A 26405-nucleotide genomic window follows, 5' to 3' on the forward strand; every position below is an offset into this window, starting at 1 on the left:
GCTCTCTGGTCTTTTTTCGCATTGGGTTTGGGTCTATCATTCAAAAGAGACGAGAATAAAATAACATAGATGTCAAGCCATTCTGTTTTAAGCTTCCTGTACTTTCATACATCAATATTCTTTCTTTTTATTTGCAAACAAAAATAGCACCACTTGAACTCTTTTGTTTTTCTCTTTGCGTGTGTCTTTTTTTTCTATTTATTTATTTATTTCTTGATCAAATGAGTGCAAAGGAAGCTAATTGAAAAATGAAAGAATGACACCATCTGAGTTGTGCTGCTGTCAAAAATATGTGTAGCATGAACGCTTCAACAGTCACAGTATGGATTGTCAACACATACCTACCCTCTTTATTAAGGCTCTTTTACTGAATTCCAGATTACATGAAACATGAATAAAACCAGTATCTTGAGCATAAAGATACTACAAAGAACCAAAGCTTAGTGATTAGTAAGCTTAAAGCAAAGTTGACCCAAACAAAGAAATTAAATGAGCGAAAGAAAAAAAAAAAGAGACGACCAGCATCTCTTTGTTTATTTTATTCATGATCTCAAAAAGATCCGCTATTCTGTTACGAACTCGATCTTCCTTTTCAAAAGCGTGGATAAGGCAGCTACACAATGATAAGAGTAAGAGCAAATAAGAAAGAATAGAGGAAAATTGATGGTTGTGCTAGTCAAAATAAACCCTGCTCACGTACAGCTGCTTTCACCAAGTCTACAAGCGCAGTTATTTTCACCCTACCCTACTGAAGATCAACCAAAAAAGACAAGGCAAGAAATAAAGGAAAACTACGCGAAGGAGCATTTGACAATGCAGGAAATTTGGGGCAAAAAAAACGAAATTAACCCTCCAATTGATATCCAATTACCCAAACTTATAGGTGTGAATATCGAAGAACATTTTATGCGACTTGGTCTCGAACAATCATCACCCTATTTAGAACAGTGTCAGTACCTTGCGAATATGGAGTTACCTCCTATGCCTACACAATGGCGAAAAGCATCAGGCTGGACTCAATATCATGAAGGGAAAGCAACACCTGTAGATTTTCCACTTGAGCAAACCTTTGTATTTGATGTTGAAGTACTCATGTCTGAGGGAAAATACCCTACAATGGCTGTAGTGGCTTCAGACAAAGCTTGGTATTCTTGGGCATCACCTTATTTACTAGGAGAAACAGAGAATAAAGAACAACTGATACCCTTTGGTAACACAAATCAACCTCGACTTGTGGTTGGGCATAATGTGGGCTATGATCGAGCACGGATCGCAGAGGAGTACAGTACGGAGCCCTCTCATATGCGCTTTGTGGATACTATGAGTTTGCATATTGCAGTAGCTGGCTTATGTTCACAACAACGGCCTGCTTGGAATATAGAAGTAAAACGAAGAAATCAAGACAGCGAGGAATCTACCAATGCACCAGAAATAGATCATCAAACCAAATTCTTTGATGTCAGCTCGTTAAACAGCCTGAAAGATGTGGCCAAATTTTATTGTGGTGTGAATGTAGACAAATCAAAACGGTCCTGCTTTGAAGTAGGCAGTTTGGAAGATGTTAGAGCAGAATTCGATACACTGATGACTTATTGCGCTCATGATGTAGCACTCACACATAACATTTATAAAGCAGTCTTTCCTCGGTTTAGAAAGAACTGCCCTCACCCTGTATCATTTGCTGGCATGCTTCATATGGGAAACTCGTTCTTGACAGTAACAGAGAAATGGCAGGATTATTTGGAGAAATCAGCTGGGAAACATCAAGAACTCAATGACTTGGTGGATGTCAAGTTACGAGATTTAGCTGAAAAGGCACACGCTTTAGTCGATGCACCCGAGACGTGGCAAAAAGACCCTTGGTTGAGTCAGCTAGATTGGTTTGTGAATCCTCGACAGAGAAAACTCAAAGGTTCTCCTAAATGGTATAAAGATGCATACGATACTAAATCAGATAAGCTCAAAATATCGATTCGGTCTCGTATTGCTCCTCTTTTGCTTCGACTCAAATGGCAAGGCTATCCTTTACATCACCTCGCCAACAATGGATGGTGCTATAAAATTCCATCTGACGAAGCCAACCCAGAGCAAATGCAGAAATCTGTCTTGATCGATGATACGTATTGTTACCTAAAAGTGCCTCATAAAGATGGAGAGTCAGCCAATTGCGGCAACCCACTTGCAAAGAACTACATTGGGTCTTTTGAAGACAAAATCTTGACATCAGAATACGAAGCTGCTCGAGAAGCACTTGAGCTGAATGCAAAGAGTGCGTATTGGATTAGTTCCCGAGAGAGAATTCTGAATCAGTTTGTTATTTGGGATGATAACATCACAGCCAATATGCACTTGCCAAAGAAACAGGAAGGGAAGTATGGTATGATCCTACCTCAGATGGTGACGATGGGTACAGTCACTCGGCGTGCGGTTGAAAAGACATGGTTGACAGCAAGCAATGCTAAACTGAACCGCATTGGATCTGAACTCAAGTCGATGGTGCAAGCGCCTGAGGGATACAAGATTATAGGGGCTGATGTGGATTCTGAAGAATTGTGGATTTCGAGCGTGATTGGTGATGCTCAGTTTGGTTTTCATGGTGCAACTGCTCTAGGTTGGATGACTCTGCAAGGCACGAAATCAGAAGGTACAGATCTTCATTCAAAAACGGCAAGTATTTTGGGCATCAGTCGAGATAAAGCCAAGATCTTTAATTATGCAAGAATCTATGGTGCAGGTGTGAAATATGCTACCAGTCTACTATTACAATACAGTCAAGGCATGGATCTAGAGACAGCCAAAATAAGAGCCCTACAATTGTATTCAAACACCAAAGGTGAAAAAGAACATTCGGTCAACAACCCTTTCAAGCGAACATTTTGGCATGGTGGAACAGAGAGCTACATGTTCAACGCACTAGAAGACATTGCGCTCTCTAAGGAACCTCGAACACCTGTACTAGGCTGCGCTATTACAGACGCTCTCAAGCCTAAATACACAGGCACTCAATTCTTGACATCGAGAGTGAATTGGGTAGTCCAGAGTTCAGGTGTAGATTACCTTCATTTGCTTATTGTTTCGATGGCACATTTGATTGATAGATACAACATCAACGCAAGATTTATGCTTTCTGTGCATGATGAAGTGAGGTATTTGGCTTCAGAGAAAGATCAACATCGAACAGCATTAGCTCTTCAGGTTGCAAATATTTGGACAAGAGCATTGTTTAGTTATAAGCTAGGCATATATGATTTGCCACAGGTAAGCTAACATATCGAAACTTTTTTCAAACATACTCATAAAATAGAGCGTGGCATTTTTCTCTGCTGTGGACATTGACCATGTTCTTCGTAAAGAACCTAACATGACTTGTCTGACTCCTTCACATGAAGAAAAGATTTCAGAAGGAATCAGTTGCAGCATATCTGATACAATTCATGCTCTTGAATCAGAATCAAAAGCCAAAGAATGTTTATTAGGTGATTCTGTGGGCACTTTTGCTACACAAATTCAGCAAAACACAATTCTAGAGTTGATCAAGAAGATCAAGACGCCAAAAAAAGAATGCGACCTACCTTTCCTCAAGGCACAAATGTACAAAAATTATAGACCTCACATCAATCCTTCCTTGAGTGGAAATAGAGAAACAGAAAGAGTGATCAAATGTAAAGATATACTACAAGAAGCTTATGCATAATAAACCATTTTATTGATGTCATTCATTGTTGTTTCATTGCGCTCTAAACACGCCTTAACTTGTTCTCTGCACTCCACTGCTTTGGATTTGGCTTCAGGCATCGATTTTGATAAATCAAGCAGTGTGTTTACAAACAAGCGTGTGTCTTGCTCAGAATAGTCTTTGTCTGCTTCTATACGTGTTGGAGGCAACTTGTTCTGTTGAGTCTCATTGCAAAGATCTGGTTAGATTAGTTGATGAATCAGCTCAAACATAAATACCTTCTCCTAGCTGTATGTTTTCTTTTTGAATAAAATGTTCAATATCCAAAGGTTTATTGGTATTATCAAGCGTTTTCAAGTTATGAATCACTGAGCTAAACTGGAGTGTTGCGTCTGTCTTTTCAGACTTTGTTTTGAAGAAATTAAGTGACATTGGTTTAAAGAAAACAATAAACTGTCGAAACACTTTATAGCCAAAACCCCGAAGCAACCTGGCATGTGATAGGGAAATGTAGATGAAACTTGTTTATTTTTTCATTTTTTTTCTCTTTCTTTTGGTTTCTTATGTCTTTCAAAAGTCCTGAAGAAGAAGAAAAAGAGGTTTTCTCAAATGATAATCATAGTGTAGTGTATTTCATGTTTTTGAAGAAAAAAAAAAGACTTATGCTTAAGTTAGTCTGATTATTTTCAAGTAGTACCTACTACAGAAGATACTGCAAGTTTGTTAGAACAAGAAACAGAGGAAAATACAAGTGAATTATCAGTTGAAGAGCAACCCATATCAAGCAATCCTTTTTTTACTTTTATTTTAAAAGCTCTACGGGTGTTAGTCATGTCTGTTTTTAGAATATTTTTTGTGCCGACAGTCCAAAAGGCATTTGTCAAAACAACCATCTTTGCAATTACAATTGTATGGATTTTTGTGAGTAGTCTGGCTGCATATATCTTGTTTTATCATCGCTATGTACCACCTATCACACATGTACAACCTATTTGGTTTCAATACAGCAATAAACCAACGATAGGTCCTAGTGCGCTTATAGACATCACTTTGAGTAAACCTACGGTAAGCATAATGAAAGAACCCATAATCTGAGTCTGATCCAATCACAGACATTGAGACATGAACAACTATATGAAGTTTCCGTACAGTTACATATGCCTACTTCAGACATCAACTTTGATATTGGGAATTTCATGGTGACCGCCGAGCTTCAGACAAGAAATGGGTTGATTATATCAAAGTCTAGTCGGCCAGGGATTTTGCGCTATCAGTCAAGACCCCAACGATTGATGAGGGTTGCTACCAAAGCTATCCCTCTCTTGATGGGTCTATCTGAAGAAAGTCAGGTGATTACAATCAAACTCATTGATGAATTTATGGAGCACAAGGTAAGTTAGTCAAAGGAATATACTTCCACTCATCTATTCAACAGACACAAGCTGTCCATAGTGTCTACGTTTCGTTGTCAGATCCAGTTATTCAGGTCTATAATGCAAAGCTACTTATACTTGCAAAGTTTAGAGGCCTCCGGTAAGTTCATTACAGGATTAGTTTCAACAACTGGACTGATTTTCTGAAAAGTTATTACATGTATTATCATCGAGTGATCACAGCAGTGGCCTTTATGTTTACATTTGCTGGTTTAGAACTTGTCTTTGCTACAATTGCATGGAAAGGATTTGGCGAAGCCTTGTGGCATCAGTTATCTGATCTTTTTCAAGAAAATGAAAACACTAGTTTAGAAGATGCTGACAGTGATAAAAGCTCTTCTGAATAAAAAATACCATTTCAAAGTATTCGATTTGCAAAAAAAAAAAAAAAAAAAAAAAAAAAAAAAAATACATTAACAGCCTGATTTACAATAACCGCTCGATTTAAGAGCGTTTGATTAAGACCTGATTAAAAAAGATCCTTGTATAACTCTAAATTGACCAGCCACTGTAAAAGCCGAAGAAAATGGATACTTTGATTGTAAACGAAACAATAGTAGAATAAGAGAGGGACCATTGTTTCAACAATGTTCTCCGCACAATGGCAATTACATTTCATGATGCAAATCATATCTGCCACTGCTCTAAAACAAAACTATGTGGTTTCTGAGATACATAAACTTGTGTATGGCCTTTAAGTTACATTTAGTATTGATATGATATTAGAATAAAAAAAAGACGCTATACTCTTCTTTTTATAGTACAACACAATAGAGTACAGCATATGATAGCACAGCAAAGCAACAGAAAATGAACAGAAAATGAACAGAAATGTTTACTGACATATGAAGGTATTTAGATTGTTTGAGCGTGTAGAAATAGGCTTTATAGTCTCTTTGTGTAGTTATGCAATCCTGCGTATTTGTACGCTTTTTGATGGTTTCGATCTTGTCATTGGTTAAATCAATACATTAGAAGAACTGTATCTATTTTGCCTAATTCAATCAGATAAATGGCATCCTTACCTGAAAGAAACACAATTTTATTATGTGTATACATCATGAAAATCCCCCTTTTCTTGTTTTGATTCTGATTACTCCGTTGTAGTATTAAAGCTTCGAGCTTACAAATATTGAATAGAATAAACAACTATTCTACCAATCGATTATTTTTACATTCGAAATCTGGCTACTGCAGTCTTTCATTTTTCAATTCATAAGGAGCGATCAGAAATTTGTTCTAAACTATTCAAAGTAAGCTTTAAAAGAGCTTTCATAAATTGTTATGTTCTTGTGTCGATAGCCCTTGATTTAGACTTTAAGGACCTACAATTTTTGGTCAGAAAAAAACGTCTTTTTATTTCTAGACAAGCATAAGCCAGGGAATTTAGCTAGATAAGGACATAAAATGTCAGTGAAATTTTGGGACAAAACCCAAACTAAAAATCTGATTTATACTCAACTAAATCAACAGGAGATTGATACATCACCTCAAAAGAAGATATATTTTACATTTATTAATATACAAGCTTACAAAAAGTATTCCACCTTGTTGTCCTAGAGCACATATTTAAGCACAAAGAATAAAATTCGCTTGTATACATTACCTTGCCTTGTATGGAAGATGTATTATCCAATACTCTATCATTTTCAGGCGCAGCATCAAACACATTAAAGAACCTTTGACCAGATACACTCACTTCTAAAATCGAAGCTAAATTACCACATCGATAGCAATAATTAGGAGCAGACCAAACAGTTGATAGTTTATCGTCAAAAAGAACTTGGTATCCTGCATTACACAATTGATGTGCTCTTAATATATGATTCATCCCATTCAAATGAAGAAATCGGTCTACAACATGTCCACCAAATGTGTATCCTGCTCCTCTATCAGATACATATAAGTCACCATTGGATTGGATTGCTTATGTTACCTTGCTGAAATAGCAAATTCTTCTTTATCTGGGTCTGGATCAGACCACACCAAGTCTGCCATAGCACCTTCATGAGGGATTTCTTTAAAGCGGTCAATGATTTTTATCTGATCCAATACATGAATAGTTGGTGAAAGACCTTGTTTAGATGTTAATGCAAATGCTCATAAACATATTCTTTACCTCCATGTACACAAAATAAACTGTTATCAATCACAACAGACAATGTCAAGAAATCAAACATGTCTGTAAAGTATTTCCACACATTAGCTGATCCATACTTGCGCACACATTCTGCATAAAATCCATATGTCTATATCAATGTCAACAGGCAAATGTAGCAATGATATCTCATTTACTTGAGTTACTGCTCTTGATTCATGATTTCCTCTCACAAGTTGAACGCGTTCTGGGTATCTTAATTTCAAGCATGTCAACAGCGATATTGTTTCTATACTATACAGTCCTCTATCAACATAATCACCTAGAGAATATTAGATAATAATATAAAAAAAAATCATATATACCAAGAAAGAGATAATTGGTATCTGGACAGTATCCTCCTATACGAAATATTTCTATTAAATCATAATATTGTCTGTCTATCATTAGACATACTTTTGTTTTTCTTTGTTTTATTTACCCATGAATATCACCCACTACAGTAACAGGTGCCTTAATATGTACAACGTTACTTTCAGATAAAAGCAACTCTTTTGTTCGTTCGCAAATTTCTTTAAGTACACAGTCAGCCAGTAACTGCTTCTTGTACAGTTTCTCTAAACAGGCGTCGAGATCAAGTGCTACCATAACAGTGTGTTTTCATAAAAAGACAGAAAAAGAATATAAAAAGGAGTTGTAATATTTTTTTCACTCTATGCTCTCTACCCCCTTTTTCTGTTTACAAAAAGTCACATTAAGATTTTGTGCGAATTGCATAAATACTGTGTTTTTCATATAAATGACTAGATTAATTTCTATTGTTTGGTGCCAATTAAACAACAATGGCAGCAAGACACATGTATAGAAGTTCCTAAAATATACAAAGAAGATTAGAGAGGAAAATGTGGCTTAAGAAAATGACTGAATACTGCATGAAGCATTGTTAGACCTCTTCATGAAATGATGAAAGATTCGTATTAAGTGAATAAGAGATAAGTTTATTCAGACCGAAATACAGATATGGTTTTAATTCATAAGTGATTCAATGAGATCATATTATTATCTTACATAGAAAAAAAAACAAGAGCATTCATTTCTTCTGCTTCTTGGTAGCACGAGACAGAACAAAAGAATCGCTAGACAGCCAATTTAAGGGTGGGCAAGGAGCAGGGCGTTTTAGAGTATCGCAGGTAGACACAACAGCAGTTTCAATTTTTAATGCAGTTTCATGAGCAACATTCTTCAAACTGATCAAATGTGTAAGGATGCTGGGGAGTAAGGTGGTCTGGTCCAAGTCTCCGAAGAGTTTCAGCTTGGAAGCACTTTTCATTCTGTAAACCTTAGGAGAAACGAGATCCATAACATACGTATGTAAGTTATTGCCTTCACAACGAATGCCACACACTTTTGGCTCAACAACACCACTCAAAACCAAATTGTTCAAGGTAAGCTTCATTTGCTTAGCAAGCTTTACCAAGTCAGATTCCACATAAGAATGTTGATCTGTAGGTTTGAATTCGGAAATCAACACAACACGCTTGATACTACCAGAAAGATTGTAAACCAAAAAGTCTGGCTTGTATGATTTGGAATCATTGCTTTTCAACTGACCATTAGCCCATTTCATGTTCAACAAGGGATCAGAACCAAAGACGGTAGTCAACAATGGTGAGAGATAGTTATGTACATAGCTGTCCTCAATAGAGTAATCTGGTGGACCATTGATGAAGATTGGAAGGACATGTGTTAAAACTTGGGCAGTATGAATATCTAAAAGGTTCTTTGATTCACAAGCATCACTAAGCATTTTTCCACACAATGCTAAAGAAGAAATCCAGTCTGAAGGAGGAGATGCTTCTATATTCATGCACCAATCATAGCATCGAACACCTCTTGGGGGGAGATATGCTTCAAATGATAAGGATGGTTTGACGACATTATGAATTGCATTAGTGAAGTATTTAGTGACAGACAAAGCAAGATTTTTGTCAAAGAGGTAGATATCATTCAACGCAAGAAGACGAATATCTGATAGTTGAGATGAGTTCATCTGGTTGATCATTTGCATTGTTGTGTTTTTTAATTTAAAACACAAATCTGAGATACAATGATTATTCAGCATCCATCTTGTGTCGTTGGTTGGATCTTCCTCTAATGGGGTTAAGCCTTCCTGAAAGGAAAGAGTATAATCACTGGTGCGTCTGGGATGATGGTCGATGGATAAGTCTGAGGGAATTCTTGTTTCATGCTCGTCACTGTCATATTCCTCGTTTGCATCTTGTGGTTGTGATTGTGACTGGAAGTCTTGCTGCGGTTGTGGTTGTATTTGAGTAGGAGCCAATACGCCTGTTCCAATAGCATTGACGGTGGAAGAATCTTTAGCTGAAATATGAAAGGTGATGCTGGAGGGATTTTCTTTGCTTATGGTTAATAAGCGATCTATTTCTGTTTTCACGTCTTCTGGTATATTGTTTTTATTTTTGAGGATTTTCATCATGTTCAAGTACGCGCTTTTTGTTTTTTTATCATTTGGCTTTATTGGCTTGTTCTTATTAACTGCAGCTTCAAATTCAGGATAAGACCATTCGCTAACAGGATGTTCTGAAAAATATCTCGCGACAGGATCATTCTTGTTATAATCTAACTTGAACGATTCCATTGGTCTCAACTGAAAGATTGTTTAAGATAAAAATGTTGTGGAAGATAGTGACGTCATTTTTATCAAATTCGACAATAATTTAATTCTACTTTATTCCTCTTACGCTCTCATGTTTCCTTGCACCTGTCGCCTTTGATTTAGCGCGTTGTGTTTTTAGCTTAGATTGTGTTTTTCCTACCGTCTTTTTTTTAAGAATTCAAGTGGCAAATGTTTTATTGGAATTCCCTTGTAAGTATTGATTGTATACTAATTTGTTATTCTCATTACTAGGTTGACATTGTAATTATTTCTGCTTATTATTTTGATCTGACTTGGTTCCTGATATGAAGAAGGAATGACCCTAGGTTTACATATGTCTTTGGGACTTTGTTATGATGTATGTTCACTGGTCAGATTATCCATCCGAGCTTGGTCGACTTCCCATGTCGATGACCCCAGCTTTCTTTGATCCTCTTCTTTGTACAATCGGATCTTTGTTAGTTGCTCGTAGGTTAATATTTATCAAAATAAGAGGCTTCTAGACGAAGAGACCTGACTTGGTTCCTGATATGAAGAAGGAATGACCCTAGGTTTACATATGTCTTTGGGACTTTGTTATGATGTATGTTCACTGGTCAGATTATCCATCCGAGCTTGGTCGACTTCCCATGTCGATGACCCCAGCTTTCTTTGATCCTCTTCTTTGTACAATCGGATCTTTGTTAGTCGCTCGTAGGTTAATATCTGTCCTTGAAAACGTCTTGATGCTCTGTATTACAATGTCATTTGAAAGCTTTGATAAATAACTTGGTACTGATCCACCATAAGTATTTGGTAATCATTATTTTGCTTTTTCGTCACTTTTGTTAACATACATAATCTATCTCTCAGAAACTTGTGTTTTCGACCAAGGCTCTAATAAAGACTCATTCCGATTTCATTGATTGCGACTGATATATAGTTTACATACGTACGTTATGGATCTCGTTTCTCCCAAGGTTTACAGCATGATCAGTGTTACCAAGTTGAAGCTCTTTAGGAATTTAGACATCCTCATACATTTGATCTGTCTGAAGAATGTTGCTCATAAAAGTGCATTAAAAATTGAAACTGCTGTTGTATTTTAGCTGCGCAGTAAATACAGGTCACTTTAGCTAATAAAACCCTTCTACATGATTTGTCATCTCTCTCTCTCTCTCTCTTCACTGAGTTTTTATTAAAAAGAAAAAAAAAGGCTTTTTTTTATTTTTCTTCTCTTTATTATATCAAAGATGCAAACTGAAAGCCTTTATCATACTCAACACTCAAACCCTTTGAGACCTCGTAACAATTTATTTACTTGTCTTGCTTGTCAAGTTGCTTTCCCTACTACTGAGCGTCAACGTGCTCATTACCGTACTGACTGGCACAAGTATAACCTCAAGAGAAAGATTGCTCAACTTCCTTCTGTTACTGCGGAACAATTTGCACAAAAAGTGTTGGGTAAGTACTACATGGACTGAACGATGTCTTATTTCGAATATAGCGCAACAAACAAAGGGAAGAGAAGAAGAAGAGAGACAAGGACTTGTGTATGAATGTACTGTCTGCAGAAAATCTTATTTTTCTGAAAATGCTTTCTCAAACCACTTGTTATCTAAAAAGCACCGTGACCTTGAATATCAAGCAGATAAACAAGCCTTACTCTCACCTGTGATCAAAAAGGAAACCACCAGCACTTTGTTCTCAGATACAGAAGAAGATTTGACAGACAATGAGACGCACTCGGTTGTGTCTTCTGCTGCGGATCATCCCCTTAGCACAGACAGATGTTTGTTTTGTCATATGATGAATGGTGATTTCGATACCAATATGAAGCATATGAGTGTTGTTCATGGCTTCTTTTTACCTGATCAAGAATATTTAGAAGATGCACCTGGTTTGATTATGTATCTAGCTGAAAAGATTGATGATTGTGTCTGTCTTTATTGTAATGGACGTGGAAAGGAATACAAAACACCATGGGCTGTTAGAAAACATATGTTGGATAAAGGACATTGTAAAATGGCATACGACGAATCTGAAGACCCTGAAGAATTGCTACAGTTTTATAACTTTGGTAACATGTCAGAACAAGACTTTGAAGCCGCCACGATTGATACAGATACCACACCCGAAGATGAATTGATATTAGAATCGGGTGAAAGATTAGGTCATCGTCGTTTCATGAGATATTACAAGCAAAATATGACTAGAAAACCTTTGCCTGAATCTAATGGGTTGTCTATTACAGAAGGAGGCGAATCTACGGCGGAACCAATGGAACCACGCAATAGAAAAGAACGCCGCAGTAAATTGACTATTACAGACGGATCTCATCTTTCAAAGACAGATTTGCTAGCTCGATTACCAGAAGTAGTTCAAAAACAACATTATCAAAGACAATCAAGCAAACGGGACAATCTTGTTGCCACTAGTCGTATGCGTATACAAAATCCAATTTAAAGTGGTTACTGTTTTTATACGCGTATTTTTTTTTCTGTAATAAAATTGAATACGCGATAGCGCGTTTCTGTAAATTTTTTTTTTCTTTCTTCTTTTTGAGTAGAATGAGAGACCAATTTGTTTTATCAGAAGAAGTATTGAAACTTCAAGAAGAAGATAAACTTGACTATTATATTCCTAATGAAACAGACATTCGAGGAAAAAGTGATCAAGACTTGGCTCGTTTCTTAAACGGTATGCCCTGTGTTGACCATTGCTTTTTCTTACTCTGTTTTTTTTTGTAGAAATAACGGACAGTATTGAAGTGTCTTCAGAGAACATTGCTGATCCTCTTGTGTTTGATAAACTACGCAGTTTCCTCAAGTAAGTCATAATATACACTGGATCATTTAACCAAGATGCATAGATACTTTTCTAATGCTCAACCTCGTATTTTATCACGCCTATTTGACATCATTTCATCAGGTAAGAAAACACATCTACAGAGCTTTGATGACTCACAAAAAAAAAAAAAAAAAATAATAAAAAATAAATAACATAGGCTTCCGTGTTGAGATCAAGGCAACTTCTGATGATTTAGACAATAATGAAAAAGAGACATTCAACAACCATCGCTATCATTTAGAGCTATATGGGTTTTTGATTCATTGGTTCCTGATGCAAGCAGAAGACAATGCAACCACTTCAAGTATGATGCGCAAGTCAAAAGCAGCTCACAACGTCCATGATCTCAAGACATTTGACTGGAGTTCACAGAAACTAAAAGCATTTGATCTGGTCAGTTGGTTATTAGGGCTCAAATTGACCAAGATCTGGACATTGACACCTGATCGTGTTGCTTTTGTCACGTTGTTTACAAAGCCTGCATATCAGTTGTTTGAGAACCCTGTCTATGCGAGATCAGCTCAGATCAAAGAACGTATCTTTCGTATCTTGAGTTTATGTGTCAAGCAGTACGATCATTTGTCGGGTAAGATGTTATACACTCAAACGATAGCTAATGCGTTACTTAGTGGCACAGACAACCATCATGCAGCACCTTCAATACTATGAACATTCGGCTGAACCCATGGCAGAGATGCTTGTGTTTATGGTCGATAAACAAAATTACACACAATTAGCAGATGAAATACTACGCGAAATCAGTAACCGTGAATTCAAAGATACAACCAAAGAAGTAAAAGATTCGCCTAATCCAAAGACGTTTGCTACTTTTCTTCTCAGAATGGCTGAATTATCACCCAAGATCATACTCAAGAACTTGACAGTGTTGATTAATCAGCTCGATAGTGATTCTTATCTGATGCGTGTAACATTGATTGATATTTTGGGCTATTTGATTGCTGAATTATCCAAATCGATTGAAGACAACCCAAACTATATGGAGCAAATCAATGGGTTCTTTGATATCTTGGAAGAACGTATGCTTGATCCTATTTCCTACTGTAGACAAAAAGTACTTCAAGTCTATTTACGTTTGTTCATGTAGGTATCTTAACTAGTTATTGATCTACTCATCCTTTATCATGATTAGGCTTAAAGTCAAGTTTCCTAAAAGAAGACATGCTGCTACTGTACTCTGTGTGCGTCATCTTGAAGACAAGACAAGTACTGTTCGCAAATATGCTATTCGAGTATTGACCACACTTGTGTCAACACATCCTTATAACATGTATGGTGGTGAACTCAATTTGGATGAATGGAATACTCGGTTAAACACGCTCAAACAAGAGATGGACAATGTGACTACAGAAGAAGATGTACGTGCACTTGTGGTAGAGAAAGAAGACGAGACAGACATGGCTGAAGCAAATCAACCTCGAAAGACCATTGTCTCTGCTGAGAAACTACAACAACTGGTGCTTATGCGTACATTCCACACAGATGCTGTTCAGTTTATTGAACTTGTGCACAAGAGTATTCCTGTGATTACTCAGCTATTGTCTTCTAAATCCAAGGCAGAAGTACTTGAATCCATGGATTTTTTGGTTACTTGTTATAACTATAAAGTCAATCTTGCTTCTGTAAGTGATTATGATTCACAAGCATAGGAATGGCTTATCACTTAACTTAGGATGGTATCAAAAAAATGCTTCATTTGATCTGGACAAAAGACACAAGTGATGAAGGCAAAGGCATCAAAATGAAGCTGTTGTCTTGCTATGAAAACCTTTATCTCGAAATGGACGCCAAACTCTCTAAAAAAGAAAATGTGAACCGCATAGCCAAAAATCTGATTCAATTAACATTTGACACAAATCTTGCTGAATTGACGTCTCTGGAGCAACTGCTAAGCACATTGATGGAACAAGATAAGATCATCAAAGATGTGATTGAAAAACTCTGGTCTGTGTATGGTTTTACACAGGGTCGTATTCAGAAATCCTTAAGACGTGGTGCTATTATTATCTTGGGCATGCTGGCCAAGACAAAGACAAAGATTGTGTCGGATAAGATAGATGTGATGCTCAAGATTGGCTTGGGTCCATTAGGTAAAGTAGATCTTGAATTGGCTCGCTATACTTGTGTCGCACTTCAAAGACTCGAAGGTGCAAAGAAAGAGAAGGGTCGTGGTGTCAAAGAAGGCATTCGATTCTCCTCCAATCACCCTATGTTTGCTAGACTCAAGGATATCATTGAACATCCTTCTGAAAGCCAAGATTGGTTTAGTTTGGCTGAACAGGCGATTAATACCATTTATTTGTTGTCAAAGAGTCCTGAAGTATTATGTGAAGAATTGATTCGCAACAAGACACTCAAGGTGTTTGATGCAAAGGAAGAAGAAAACGAAATAAGCAGTAGTCAGATCATGGTCAATGGGGAATCTCAAATGATGGAATATGATTTAAGCATGTCTCAACAAGTGCTACCTTTCCCTCAAACACCCATCTTCCAAAAACCAATAGAATTGGCCCAATTGTTCTTTTTAGTAGGCCATGTAGCTCTGAAACAACTTGTTCATTTGGAAATTATCGAGTCTGCTTGGAAGCGTAAAAAGCAAACAAAAGAGAAACAAAAGGATACGGATCTAACAAGCATGGAAGACGAACTAGAACAAGTTGGTGGTACAGCAGAAGATGATATTGGTGATGCTATGCTTCGTATTCGCGAAAGAGAAATCTTGTTTGGTTCTCATTCCTTACTTGGTATTTATGGCCCCATGTTGACTGAAGTCTGTGCACGCAACAAGGTTTACACTGACCGTACACTGCAAGTAAACGCCACACTTGCTTTAACTAAATTCATGTGCGTCAGTTCTGACTTTTGTGAAAAGAAACTGCAGCTCTTGTTTACTATTCTCGAGAAATCTAAAGACGCTACGATTCGTAGTAATATTGTGATTGCCTTGGGTGATATGGCTGTCTGCTTCAATACACTGATTGATGACAACATCACCTTCCTGTATAATCGGTTGGCTGATACTGATACCATGGTCCGTAAAAATGCCGTGATGGTCCTGACTCACCTTATTCTGAACGGTATGGTGAAAGTCAAGGGACAAATTAGCGAAATGGCCAAATGTCTAGAGGACGCAGACCAACGTATTGCCGATCTTGCCAAGCTCTTCTTTACTGAACTAGCTTTCAAAGACAATGCAATCTATAACAATTTGCCTGATATCATCTCTAACTTGACAAGCAACCAACCTCCTCGATTAGAAGAAGAAGCATTCCGCAAGATCATGAAGTTTATTTTTAGTTTTGATTTCACAGAGAAAGAAAAACAAGCTGAAAACATTGTGGATAAGCTTTGTTTACGTTTCTTGAACGCACAAGATGAACGTAATTGGCGGGATATTGCTTACTGTTTATCTTTATTGCCTTTCAGATCTGAAAGACCGTTTAAGAAACTATTAGAGAATTGGCCTAGTTATCAAGATAAAGTGCATGAAGAAGCTGTTTATAAAAGTTTTGTTGAAATTGTTCAAAAGGTAACGAGAGAAAAAAAACAACTGCATGCATGAAAATGCACATGACTTATGCTTGTACACAGGGCCGTCTTCATAAGAATCAAAGACCAGAACTCAAGGCATTAGTGGATGAATTGGAGCAAAAGATTGAAAAGCAAAGAGGATCTGAAGTTGAACATGAGGCAGAAACTCATAAGAAAGGTATGGAAAGAAAAAAAAATAAATAAAAAGGGAGAGAAGGAATAAAAGGGGCTAAATTGACACATTTTACTAGCCAGCAGAAAACCTAAAGCAAAGAAGCAGAAACAAGACAAGGAAGGGGATAATCCTCCTGCTTCTGGACGACAACTTCGCAAAAGAAAACGGGTTGGTGAGAATGAGCGTGATCAAAATACAAATGTAGCAAGCAAACCTAGAAGCACTCGAGGTCGTAAGCGAGCAATTGAACCCAGTAGTGAAGAAGACGAAGAGGAAGAAACAGACATAGAGATGGAACTTGATGATGATAATGAATCCGAACAAGAAAATGAAAGTGAAGAAGAAAATGAAAGTGAAGAAGAATAAATGTGTACATTAAGCAGTACAGGATACCCCCTAACCCCCCCCCCCTTTTTTTTTTCTCTTTAAAACGCACATACACACATTCGTACTCAAAATGCTGTTATTAAACAGCTTGCACTTTTTTTTTCTTTCTCTCTCCTCGCATGCTACCTTTTATAAGTTTCCGAACTATATCAACAAAATATAGAGTCTTCATGTTTATTTATTTCTTTTCACTTTCTTTTTTTTTTCTCTTTCTTTTTTTAAACTATATTCTAAATCTAATACAGTTAATTTTTTAATATCAACAAGATCAAATGTTAGAAGTAGTGATTTACATATTGCTATTTTAATACAATTTAACCTTTTTATATGTTTAGGTTAATCAAAATAGATGCAGAATATTTCAAGATCAGTACAAAAAGATCAAAATCCTTGGTAAAGGGAATTTTGGCGAAGTGTTTTTAGCAGAAGAAATAAACACACGCAAAAAAGTAAGTTCTTTTTGAGTATGTTATTTCTTATTGGTCTATACAGGTGGCCATCAAAGTAGTCGATACCCGCAAATTCAAAAACGAGGATCAGAAAAGACATGCGGAAAATGAAAAAGAAATTTGTAAACTGTTCTCTAGAAAAGATTTCAGACATCAACATATTGTGAATGTAAGAGACGTGAGTGTGGAAAATCATTGCAATTATTTTGTACTCGAATACATTGATGGAGGAGAATTATACGAGCGAATCAAGCGAGAAGGTAAAATTCGAGAATCTCAAGCTAAAATCTGGTTCAGACAATTGATCGAAGCAGTTGCTTATATTCACAAGGTAACATGGATACATTGAAATGTGACTTATCTGTTTTCTCTATAGAATGGCATTGTACACCGAGATTTGAAGCCTGAGAATGGTAGGTATCAAAAAGACCAAGCTCGTGTTTTTTTTTTCTCTAAAACTTCCTACTATTATAGTTTTGTTAGACAAAGCGGGGACTATCCGTCTATGTGATTTTGGTTTTGGGAAAATCTTTAATGCAACTCAGTTGCTGGATACTTACTGCGGTAGTCCATTTTATGCAGCACCCGAGATGGTCACAGCCACACCTTATCGTGGTCCTCCTGTGGATATGTGGAGTTGTGGCGTGATCTTGTATGCTATGTTGACAGGACAATTACCTTTTCATTGTGATACCATGCCTGAATTATTCAAGAAGATCAGTATGGCTGAATACAATGAACCCAGCACAATATCTAATGAAGCACTTGACCTAATTCGGTCATTGCTTTGTCGAAACCCAAAGCGGAGAATGACGGCCGAGGGTGTACTGAAACATGCATGGCTAGAGACTGGCATGCTCAGAAAGAAGAAAAAGATGGCTATTGTTACACTTAAACATCATCACTATACTACTAATATGTTGAGATCGACATCATTGACAAAAAAGACAAACAGAAAAGCAAATTCGCTAAATCTTTCAAGAAATACCTTGCCATCGCCCGTCATTTCAGTCGGAGATGAGGAATTGGCTGCTTATCAACAACAGCAACAGCAATCAAAAGCAACCAAATTCTTACTTTATATCAACAGAAAATCCCAAGTAGCACCTTCTAGAAAAGAAAAACAAGATATCAGAAGCAAGAAGAATACCACTATGCTTGACACAGCACATAAAATCAAACAACTCTTTTCAAGCACATTTATTCAAAAACGATTGACAACTATTTAATTTATATTCTTTTATATACATGCGCACATGATTCTTTAGTGTGTGAATCTCTGTTTCATATATAATAAAATTGACAGGTCTTCAAAGAATTCTTACACAATCCATTAAAGTCTCCGGTAAAGAGAGAGAAAAAAAACAAGATGATATTGATCCAATGACAGGCTAAAGAGTTGAAAACTTCCGACTAAATCCTTTACATGGGTTGTTCTGTTCAAATCAAACTTATACAATGACAATTCCATTACGTAAATTAACTATTAATTCGGGACTTATTAACTTCATTGTTATATCTGTGATGTTGTTCTGTGTCAACTTGTAGTCTCGGGCAAATATAATTCGACGACCTGATTTGGCCCTAGAAACAGAGTAAAACCCTGAAAGGAACATCACTCTTTTTTCTCTTTCTTTCTTTTCTTTTCTTTTCGCTTTCTTTTCTTTTTCTCCCTTTTTGTACCTGTTTTCTTTATCACAAAGAAAAGTGTCTGTGCGAGAAATTTCCTTCCAAAGAAAAATGATCAACATGAGTACAACTAACCTTCATCATTTTCATGCCATCTCTAAAAGAGATGACGCTGATTATGAAGATTCTCAGGATACAAAGCCTGAAACTTCTACTCGAAACCATGGAAAATCAAAAGTTTTCCAATGTACTGGCTACGGAGACTGTAAAATGGTCTTTACTCGAAGTGAACACTTGGCACGTCATATGAGGTAAGTTATGTCATTACAAAATCATGGATTAATTCCTCTTTTTTTTTTATATCAAATAGGAAACATACAGGCGAGGTAAATAGAATCAATGTATTTATGTGTACCCATACCCTTTATAGAAACCCTTTAAATGTGTTGTCCCAGGATGTGATCGTATGTTTAGTCGATTTGATAACATGATGCAACATACGCAAACACATAATAAATCGCGAGGTGGTCTTAGAAGGAACAGTAAACCCAAAGCAAGAAGGGGAAGTAAAAAACTGTCCTCAAGACGCTCTAGTGGCTCGCTTGATTATGAGGAATATGTCCTACCCTCTCCTCCACCTTCTCGCCGAGGTTCCTCACACAACATTATCAAGGAACATCAGATCATCTTACCAAACCCAAAATACGTTGAATTAGATCAAGATGAAGACAATGAAGACGAAGACTATGAGGAAGAAGATAATATGTTTATGGACTATCAGAAACCTTACTATTACTACTCTCAACAAAAGCACATGCCACCCGATTCACCCACTTCCTCTGACTCATCCATGCATCTTCATGATTTTTTCCCTACACCCTCTAGACGCCGATCCGCTCCCCAGGTTCGCTACCAACCGTATCCATACCATCAATCCCATTTAAAAGAACAGCAAGAAATCATCCCTTCTATCCCTCGCCGTAACTCAGTTTTGTCTCAATTGGCTACCTATCTTGTTGACCATCCTGATAAATCCCCAGAAAACTTTTTAAAGCACCATCAAAAACAAGACGTACCTACTCGGCGCTTATCTATTCAAGACCTTGCAAATCCAATCGAAAAGCTTGAAGTCAGCAGTAGCAGCAATAGTATCAGCAACATGAGTGCTAGTACAAGCACAAGTAGTATTAGCAGTCATCATACAGAAGATGAAGAATTAGAAGGTATTGATTTAACCGAAGATGAATTTCAAGCAATTCAAGGCTTTGGGAAATTTTATAGAACAGCAATTAACCTGTAACACACACGCACATACTCTCTCTCACACCATTTGTAAATAAGTCTTCCTAATAATTAATAAACAAGCAAGTTCCACACTTGATTTGAGGTTACACTCTTTTACTCCTTGATTTTCTTTATAAAAACACAGCTCTCCTTTGATATTTATTATTCATTTTCTTTTCCCAATGAAGATTTTTTACAAAAAGACATCCACAGACTTTTTAATTACAACCGATGGTTATTTAAAAAAGAATTATATGTCAATCATTGAACCTTATTCTTTCAAGAAAAAAATAAAAAGTGATACATTATCGCATGTAATGCACTTGTTTGAAGAAAAGAACAAGTATGCACCTTTACCTGTAGGCAGTCCACTTCCCATCAAGGCAAACGGTGCGATTGTAGTGCACCGACCAAGTGATTTATGCTCTTCCAATCTATCTTCATTACCTCTCTATCTTCAAGACATTGATGATGATAAGCAATCCATAAAGCAAGATGAAGGAGTGGTTATCGAACAAGCCAAAGAAGACACAGAATCCGAACATATTGTGCCTCCATTCGAAGATATTGAAATTATTGATCTGGTTCATGAAGAAAACAACCGACTGCGTCAACAAATCTTTGTAGAAAGAGAACAAAATGAGAAATGGAGACTGGCTAAAGAACGCTCCGATCAAGAACTAACATGTTCAGAACAAAAAATCAAGTCGTTGAAACGTACCTTGGATCGGTTCGAGAGGTTGCTGTTGTCTTCTGAAAATAAGGACTATCAAAGATCAAGACGTCAATCCACAGGTACAGTTTCGTATACCAATCATCACTCTGCTGCTTCGGATTCGGGTTCGGCGATTGAATCCTATGAACGTAAATTACAAATCCTACTAAGTGAAATTGAAGCTATGGAACAAGGAGAATTGGAACTTGTCAAGAAACTTGCAGAGCAATCAAATGAAAATGACAAGTTGCAGAGAAAGATAAATTACAGAGACGATATCATTCGACAACTTGCTTGTGATTTGCAAATTGAAAGACATGTTGCTCGTCACAAATAAAATAGTTTCTCAGGCACCTTTTTTCTTTTCCCTTTGTTTCTTTTACTCAAATGATGATGACAAAGCTAATAACGTGTGAGTCAGTCAACCAAATAAATTTAAGCTGAAATATTTATTTTACTTTTTTTTTTTTTTTTTTTTTAAAAAAGTTACTCGCTCCATGTCTACCAAACCAGCTATTCGACCTTCTGCTTCTTTAATTGTTGCAGCACCTATGCCTAAAGAAGAAGTCAGAGATGGAACAAATTATCGTATTCTAATGATGAAAAGGTAATGATTTCTGCTTGCATGAATTTGCTCAACAAAACTATAGAAATGCCAAAAGCAGTTTTATAAATGCGCATGTATATCCAGGTGGTATAGTTGATAAAGCTGACCATTATTCAAACTGGATAGATGGTAAACTCGCGAATGAAAAAGAGTAATGTATTTATTACCAAAGCGTGGGAAATTAACCAAGTGGCAACAGAGGCTACATGCTGACAAACAAAATATGTGCTATTCGTGAAACTTTTGAAGAGTCAGGCTTGTTGTTGACCACACCTCCTTCGAACACAATTAAAGAACTCGATGTAAATAAGTGGAAACACAAAGTACATCAAGACGCTTCTCAGTTTAAAGTGATGTGCGATAAATATCAAGTTCGTCCAGCAGTGAATGCTTTGATTCCATTCACTAACTGGATTACACCTGTCATGGAAAAGAAGAGATATAACACCGTGTTCTTCTTGACCATATTAGAAGAGTTCAAAACAAAGAAAGAACAGGATTTGCATTTGAGCATGGTTGCTGCTGATGGAAAAGAAACTGTTATGTTTGATTGGTTTCAACCAGAAGAAGCACTTCAAAAGCATAAGAACAAAGAGATTGTGATGATCCCACCCCAGTGGTACTCGCTTAGCATGTTTGCAGAGGTAGCCGACTATAAGGACCTGAAAGAAAAAGCAGGCATTGATGTCTTCAGAACAAAAACAAATGAACTTATCAGAATTTTACCACAAGCCAACCCTTGTCAAGACAAAGGCGATTACAAGATGTTTCTGGCTTATCCTGGCGATGAAGCCTATGTATCGAACGAGTACAAAAGCAAGAAAGGCGATAGACATAGACTTTATGTCAAAGGACGTCTGGAAGAGTTTTCTATTGAAAGAAATATTAACGTAGCAGACATTTTTCATAATACATCTAGCTTGTAATATGTTTATTATTAAACGAGGTCTATACAGTTGTAAGAAAGAGGGAGAGGATATTAATGTGAATTACATTATGTATATGGTGTATATGGTGTATGTGGTGTATATGTATATATATAAGTATCTATGTGCAAATATTATGATTGATCAACCTTGGCCAATGTCATGAATTCTTCAAATGACGAATGAGGATGATATTGATTCACTGCTTTTTCTAAATCAGAAATCAGTTCATTTGGCTCTTCAAACTGTTTATGGACGATATAAGCACTGCGCGAGATGTTATTTTGCACGATATAATGGTTAAAATGAGCTAAGATGCCATTGACATGACTTTGTGTTGTTTGGAATAAAGGCGGCAAATCCTGTGTCACAATGACACGCACAATACTTTTTAGTTGACGCTGAATGTATTGGTCTACTTGGTATATGATTTCTTGTGAGTGACCAATAACACACGTATTCAGGTAATTGTCGTTGTGAGGAGAGCAGTACTGAGTGGTAACGTATCCTATGTGGTTGGCTAGAAAGTTCTTGTCGATGACAGCTGCACGTGTATTCCAAATGCTAGGTAAAGAGTCTTCAACAAAAGCTGAAGAAAAAGAATTAGCGGAGTACAAAGCAATCTACTGTTGACTTACAACCAACTGCGCCCTGCAATTGACCTTTTAATAAGTCCACATCGACCACAAAATCATCTTTCGGACTCAATGGTTCCATAGTTACTTGAATAAGATTTTGAAAATGTTGGGATATTCGCTTCGAGAGATTGGAGAGAGTACTATCTAAATGGTCGAATATCAAATGAGTTGAGTAAAGTTGTGAATATTGATGCATATCAACAAGATATGGTTGGTTGTGACTAAACGTAGTTGGTAATGCAGAAATTGGCATAAAAAGTGCTACGAGGCCCAGCAAACAACATCGGAACTGTTTCATGAATAGTGCTTTTACTATAATTATATGAATAAAGAGAAAGAAAGAAAGAAGAAAGAAAAAACTTTCTTTGGATTCTTTAAAAATCATAAAGAATCAAGGTTCAATATCCGCATATCTTTCAAATAAGACAAATTACTTGCGAGAATATCGTGTGCGTAAGATGAACAATTGCTGTTTGTGCTTAAATATATGTAATCTACTTTTATTATCAAAGCCTAGACAGTGTTCAGTTCATATTATAGTCTCTCTTGCTCTTTTTTTTTCGTTTCTTTTTTATTTTGTGCCTTTAATATTATTGTGTTACATTAACCTTACTGGCCTACACTTTATTTATAGATGCTCCTTATTAAAGAAGCCAGGTAAGCTGGAGCCTTTTTTTTGTCTGTGTGCAATTATTTTGATGTAAGTACAACGTTACAGTCGTTTAAACGGAATAAACACTTTCTGTAGCTTCCATTTATTTCATCACTTTATTTTATTTTGGGGACCAGTTCCTGGTTTCTCCAAGGACCACCTTGAATGCATGCTTTTTCTTATGCAAGGCGGAGAGAAGTAGATTAAATAGACTAATATCACTACACGCTACATGTAGGTTTCACTTATTACTATTGTTTGACATACAGCAGAAGCTTGTGCTCGACTGTAAACAGCTTATTTCAAAAGATCGTTTTAGTACGTTTGTATAAGTTAAAGTTGCTCTAAACCCTGTTTTTTCATATCAAATTAATTCTCTCACTTTCTTTTTATTTTGTAACACTCGAGGACGAGCTCTTTCTCATCCTTTCTTTGTGTATTTATTTAAATTAAAAGAGTAAAGAAAAAGGGAGTAAGACATATTATATAATGAATATATTTATTTTTCTTTTTTTTTTTATAATAATGCGTGCATGTGTATATGTATGCTTATTTATATGTATATATTTTAGAATTTCAAGTTCTAAGCAAAATGTGGTTAGTGTCTAGTCATGTAATTATAATAATCAACTTACAGAGATGACGGCGTTAGTGTATTCAGTGTTGGAAGCACGACCACCCAAATCAGCAGTCAAGGCCTTGCCTTCAGCAAGAGTCTTGAAGACAGCTTGCTCAATGTTTTCAGCTTGAGAAGTAAGACGCATGTGCTTCAACATCATGATACCCTAGTAGAAAACATATACATTAGCAATCAAGAACATGTGTGTATATGTCAAAATTACTTACAGAAAGGAGAAGAGCAGTGGGGTTAGCCTTGTCTTGACCCTAAAAAACAGTTAATGACATATTCTTTTTCTCTCTATTTCATCTTGTCACTTACAGCAATATCAGGAGCAGTACCGTGGACAGCTTCGAAGATGGAAGCATCACGACCAATGTTACCAGAAGGAGTCAAACCAAGACCACCGATCAAACCAGCACTCATATCGGACAAGATATCACCGTACAAGTTGGGCATGACCATGACGGTGTCGGCGTAAAGAGAGGGGTCGGCAGTGATCTATATGTGAGAAGGGTAAAAAAAATGATTTTTATACTATCTCGATGCTACTTACGTGAAGACAAGCACGATCCAAGAGGACATCATCGAACTTGATGTTGGGGAAGTCCTTAGAAACTTGCTTACAGGCGTCCAAGAAGAGACCATCAGCCAACTTCCTATTTGTTTAAAGAAAAAAGTCAGTCATGCAAGCATTGTCAAAAAAATTTTTTTTTCATTTACATAATGCTTGCTTTGTGAACAGCAGTGACACGGTCACGACCAACAGATTCGGCATAAGTGAAAGCATAACGAGCAACACGTTCAGAGGCTTCCTTAGTAATCAACTTGATGGATTGAACAACACCGTCAATAACCTAAGAAAGAAATAAGTTAGCTTATGGTCTCATGACTCTCTTTCTCTTTTTCCTCTCTGTCTACTTACTTCGTGTTCAATACCAGAGTATTCACCTTCAGTGTTTTCACGAATGAGAACAGTATCAACGTTTTCATAAGGGGTCTTGTAACCAGCAACAGAACGACAAGGACGGACGTTGGCATACAAGTTGAAGGTACGACGGAGAGTCAAGTTAAGAGAAACGTGACCCTTACCGATAGGTGTGGCAAGAGGACCCTTGAGAGCAACAGTACTCTTACGAACACTGGCAATGGCTTCGTCAGGGATGGCAGTCTTACCATCCTTCAAGACGGGAGTGACATCAACTTCTTCCCATTCAATAGGAGTCTTGGCAGCAGCGAAAATATCCTTAACAGAGCGAGAGATTTCGGGACCGATACCATCACCAGGAATCAAAGTGACCAAGTAGTTACCCTAGAAAGTTATAAGTAAAGTCGAATCTATCTTTCTGTATCCTTTTTTTCTCTTTTTTCTATCGCTCTCGCATTATATATCTCTCTTTCTTTCTCTTTTTCTCGCTCCTCTCTATTATATTTCATTTAAGAAACACTACTTACATTGCTGTTCTTTTGAGCATTGAAGGCTTGTGTAATGCTAGGAGTAGCGGTAGTGATAGCGCGAACAGAGTTGGACTATGAGAAAAAAAATAAGCAAAAGTGGAATCTCATCCTAATAAACTAACTTTGACAGAGGCCCAAGCACTAGCCTTGAGTGCAGCAGAAGAAGTGCGAGACAAGAACATTATGAAAAAAAGGTAAATAAAGGGAAGAAGAGGGACAGAAGTGGGAGTTTTAAAAAAAATATTATATTTTAGCAAATCTTGCCGAAAAAAGCGGGGGTGTGTTGAAAGAACCATCCAGGGCCAAATGGCTTATACAATCTTTTTTGTAAGTCCTTTTTAAAAAAATCTTTAATTCTTTCTTTAATTTACTGCTTGTAGCAGCAGGAAATCGAGACTTGGCTCTATGATATGATTGTATATCGTCCCATGCTCTTGGATAATGTTTTTTGTCTTGTTTTTTAACGTTTTCTTTGATTAGAAACAAGACTTTTCAGGTGCGTCATCTCACAACTCCGCTTATTCCGGATAATCGTATTGGAGCAATATGTCTCTAATCTTTATTTAGCCATAACGATTTAAACAGTCCTTTTCTTTGAACGAAA

The 26405-nt window shown here is 36.8% G+C and overlaps 12 protein-coding genes across 12 annotated transcripts; 8 read left to right on the plus strand and 4 right to left on the minus strand.

The window, feature by feature from the left end:
• Positions 1-516: 516 nt before the first annotated feature.
• B0P05DRAFT_537095 (DNA polymerase family A-domain-containing protein) lies at positions 517-3708 on the plus strand. Its single transcript, XM_051577682.1, has 3 exons — positions 517-629; positions 677-3258; positions 3305-3708. Exons 2-3 carry the CDS (start codon positions 907-909, stop codon positions 3692-3694), a joined length of 2742 nt encoding a protein of 913 aa, XP_051436192.1. The 5' UTR covers positions 517-629; positions 677-906; the 3' UTR covers positions 3695-3708.
• Positions 3709-4238: 530 nt separating this feature from the next.
• B0P05DRAFT_537099 (putative adipose-regulatory protein-domain-containing protein) lies at positions 4239-5512 on the plus strand (the record flags this gene model as incomplete). The annotated part of the gene is made up of 5 exons (XM_051577683.1): positions 4239-4299; positions 4352-4741; positions 4789-5067; positions 5112-5209; positions 5261-5512. Coding segments are annotated over 5 exons (1024 nt in total), but the record flags the coding sequence as incomplete, so codon positions are not given.
• A 971-nt stretch (positions 5513-6483) lies between these two features.
• Positions 6484-7890, minus strand: B0P05DRAFT_537105 (Metallo-dependent phosphatase). The gene is made up of 7 exons (XM_051577684.1): positions 7689-7890; positions 7573-7643; positions 7405-7529; positions 7229-7358; positions 7046-7184; positions 6716-6998; positions 6484-6665 (listed from the first exon to the last, which is right to left on the minus strand). Exons 1-7 carry the CDS (start codon positions 7853-7855, stop codon positions 6639-6641), a joined length of 942 nt encoding a protein of 313 aa, XP_051436194.1. The 5' UTR covers positions 7856-7890; the 3' UTR covers positions 6484-6638.
• A 294-nt stretch (positions 7891-8184) lies between these two features.
• On the minus strand, positions 8185-9517 carry B0P05DRAFT_537110 (uncharacterized protein). The gene has a single exon (XM_051577685.1). It carries the CDS (start codon positions 9327-9329, stop codon positions 8298-8300), a length of 1032 nt encoding a protein of 343 aa, XP_051436195.1. The 5' UTR covers positions 9330-9517; the 3' UTR covers positions 8185-8297.
• Positions 9518-11026: 1509 nt separating this feature from the next.
• Positions 11027-12403, plus strand: B0P05DRAFT_537113 (C2H2 type zinc-finger-domain-containing protein). Its single transcript, XM_051577686.1, has 2 exons — positions 11027-11327; positions 11371-12403. The coding sequence occupies exons 1-2, from the start codon at positions 11117-11119 to the stop codon at positions 12327-12329; spliced, it is 1170 nt and encodes a 389-aa protein (XP_051436196.1). The 5' UTR covers positions 11027-11116; the 3' UTR covers positions 12330-12403.
• A 30-nt stretch (positions 12404-12433) lies between these two features.
• B0P05DRAFT_467731 (condensin complex component cnd1) lies at positions 12434-16293 on the plus strand (the record flags this gene model as incomplete). Its single annotated transcript, XM_051574393.1, has 7 exons — positions 12434-12563; positions 12614-12692; positions 12736-12794; positions 12871-13299; positions 13343-13814; positions 13864-14353; positions 14404-16293. 7 exons carry the CDS (start codon positions 12434-12436, stop codon positions 16291-16293), a joined length of 3549 nt encoding a protein of 1182 aa, XP_051436197.1.
• Positions 16294-17195: 902 nt separating this feature from the next.
• Positions 17196-18118, plus strand: B0P05DRAFT_438754 (kinase-like domain-containing protein; the record flags this gene model as incomplete). Its single annotated transcript, XM_051573732.1, has 4 exons — positions 17196-17273; positions 17317-17604; positions 17650-17686; positions 17748-18118. Coding segments are annotated over 4 exons (774 nt in total), but the record flags the coding sequence as incomplete, so codon positions are not given.
• Positions 18119-18895: 777 nt separating this feature from the next.
• On the plus strand, positions 18896-20293 carry B0P05DRAFT_537127 (uncharacterized protein). The gene is made up of 3 exons (XM_051577687.1): positions 18896-19213; positions 19273-19288; positions 19333-20293. The coding sequence occupies exons 1-3, from the start codon at positions 19014-19016 to the stop codon at positions 20200-20202; spliced, it is 1086 nt and encodes a 361-aa protein (XP_051436199.1). The 5' UTR covers positions 18896-19013; the 3' UTR covers positions 20203-20293.
• Positions 20294-20350: 57 nt separating this feature from the next.
• On the plus strand, positions 20351-21361 carry B0P05DRAFT_537128 (uncharacterized protein). The gene has a single exon (XM_051577688.1). It carries the CDS (start codon positions 20504-20506, stop codon positions 21236-21238), a length of 735 nt encoding a protein of 244 aa, XP_051436200.1. The 5' UTR covers positions 20351-20503; the 3' UTR covers positions 21239-21361.
• A 55-nt stretch (positions 21362-21416) lies between these two features.
• On the plus strand, positions 21417-22083 carry B0P05DRAFT_445718 (uncharacterized protein; the record flags this gene model as incomplete). The annotated part of the gene is made up of 3 exons (XM_051573804.1): positions 21417-21508; positions 21552-21659; positions 21708-22083. Coding segments are annotated over 3 exons (576 nt in total), but the record flags the coding sequence as incomplete, so codon positions are not given.
• Positions 22084-22422: 339 nt separating this feature from the next.
• B0P05DRAFT_537134 (uncharacterized protein) lies at positions 22423-23395 on the minus strand. The gene is made up of 2 exons (XM_051577689.1): positions 23073-23395; positions 22423-23023 (listed from the first exon to the last, which is right to left on the minus strand). Exons 1-2 carry the CDS (start codon positions 23368-23370, stop codon positions 22569-22571), a joined length of 753 nt encoding a protein of 250 aa, XP_051436202.1. The 5' UTR covers positions 23371-23395; the 3' UTR covers positions 22423-22568.
• An 809-nt stretch (positions 23396-24204) lies between these two features.
• B0P05DRAFT_508186 (isocitrate dehydrogenase, NAD-dependent) lies at positions 24205-26073 on the minus strand. Its single transcript, XM_051575565.1, has 10 exons — positions 26056-26073; positions 25924-25995; positions 25799-25873; positions 25269-25655; positions 25067-25200; positions 24900-25002; positions 24665-24844; positions 24571-24609; positions 24360-24509; positions 24205-24307 (listed from the first exon to the last, which is right to left on the minus strand). The coding sequence occupies exons 2-10, from the start codon at positions 25981-25983 to the stop codon at positions 24293-24295; spliced, it is 1143 nt and encodes a 380-aa protein (XP_051436203.1). The 5' UTR covers positions 25984-25995; positions 26056-26073; the 3' UTR covers positions 24205-24292.
• Positions 26074-26405: the final 332 nt, after the last annotated feature.

This window comes from Gilbertella persicaria (assembly GCF_025201335.1).
Source record: "Gilbertella persicaria strain CBS 190.32 chromosome Unknown B0P05scaffold_14, whole genome shotgun sequence".
NCBI classification, from domain to species: Eukaryota; Fungi; Mucoromycota; class Mucoromycetes; order Mucorales; family Choanephoraceae; genus Gilbertella; species Gilbertella persicaria.

Coding starts and splice junctions, on each gene's coding strand:
- B0P05DRAFT_537095 (XM_051577682.1), top strand. CDS start 907: ATGCGACTTGGTCTCGAACAATCATCACCCTATTTAGAACAGTGTCAG. Junction 3,259..3,304: donor GCATATATGATTTGCCACAG/GTAAGCTAACAT, acceptor CTCATAAAATAG/AGCGTGGCATTTTTCTCTGC.
- B0P05DRAFT_537105 (XM_051577684.1), bottom strand. CDS start 7,855: ATGGTAGCACTTGATCTCGACGCCTGTTTAGAGAAACTGTACAAGAAG. Junction 7,359..7,404: donor AATCAAGAGCAGTAACTCAA/GTAAATGAGATA, acceptor ACATTGATATAG/ACATATGGATTTTATGCAGA. Junction 7,185..7,228: donor TTTATTTTGTGTACATGGAG/GTAAAGAATATG, acceptor CATCTAAACAAG/GTCTTTCACCAACTATTCAT.
- B0P05DRAFT_537110 (XM_051577685.1), bottom strand. CDS start 9,329: ATGCTGAATAATCATTGTATCTCAGATTTGTGTTTTAAATTAAAAAAC.
- B0P05DRAFT_537113 (XM_051577686.1), top strand. CDS start 11,117: ATGCAAACTGAAAGCCTTTATCATACTCAACACTCAAACCCTTTGAGA. Junction 11,328..11,370: donor ATTTGCACAAAAAGTGTTGG/GTAAGTACTACA, acceptor TTTCGAATATAG/CGCAACAAACAAAGGGAAGA.
- B0P05DRAFT_537127 (XM_051577687.1), top strand. CDS start 19,014: ATGATCAACATGAGTACAACTAACCTTCATCATTTTCATGCCATCTCT.
- B0P05DRAFT_537128 (XM_051577688.1), top strand. CDS start 20,504: ATGCACTTGTTTGAAGAAAAGAACAAGTATGCACCTTTACCTGTAGGC.
- B0P05DRAFT_537134 (XM_051577689.1), bottom strand. CDS start 23,370: ATGAAACAGTTCCGATGTTGTTTGCTGGGCCTCGTAGCACTTTTTATG. Junction 23,024..23,072: donor ATTGCAGGGCGCAGTTGGTT/GTAAGTCAACAG, acceptor CTTTTTCTTCAG/CTTTTGTTGAAGACTCTTTA.
- B0P05DRAFT_508186 (XM_051575565.1), bottom strand. CDS start 25,983: ATGTTCTTGTCTCGCACTTCTTCTGCTGCACTCAAGGCTAGTGCTTGG. Junction 25,656..25,798: donor ATGCTCAAAAGAACAGCAAT/GTAAGTAGTGTT, acceptor ATAACTTTCTAG/GGTAACTACTTGGTCACTTT. Junction 25,003..25,066: donor GTTCACAAAGCAAGCATTAT/GTAAATGAAAAA, acceptor TTAAACAAATAG/GAAGTTGGCTGATGGTCTCT.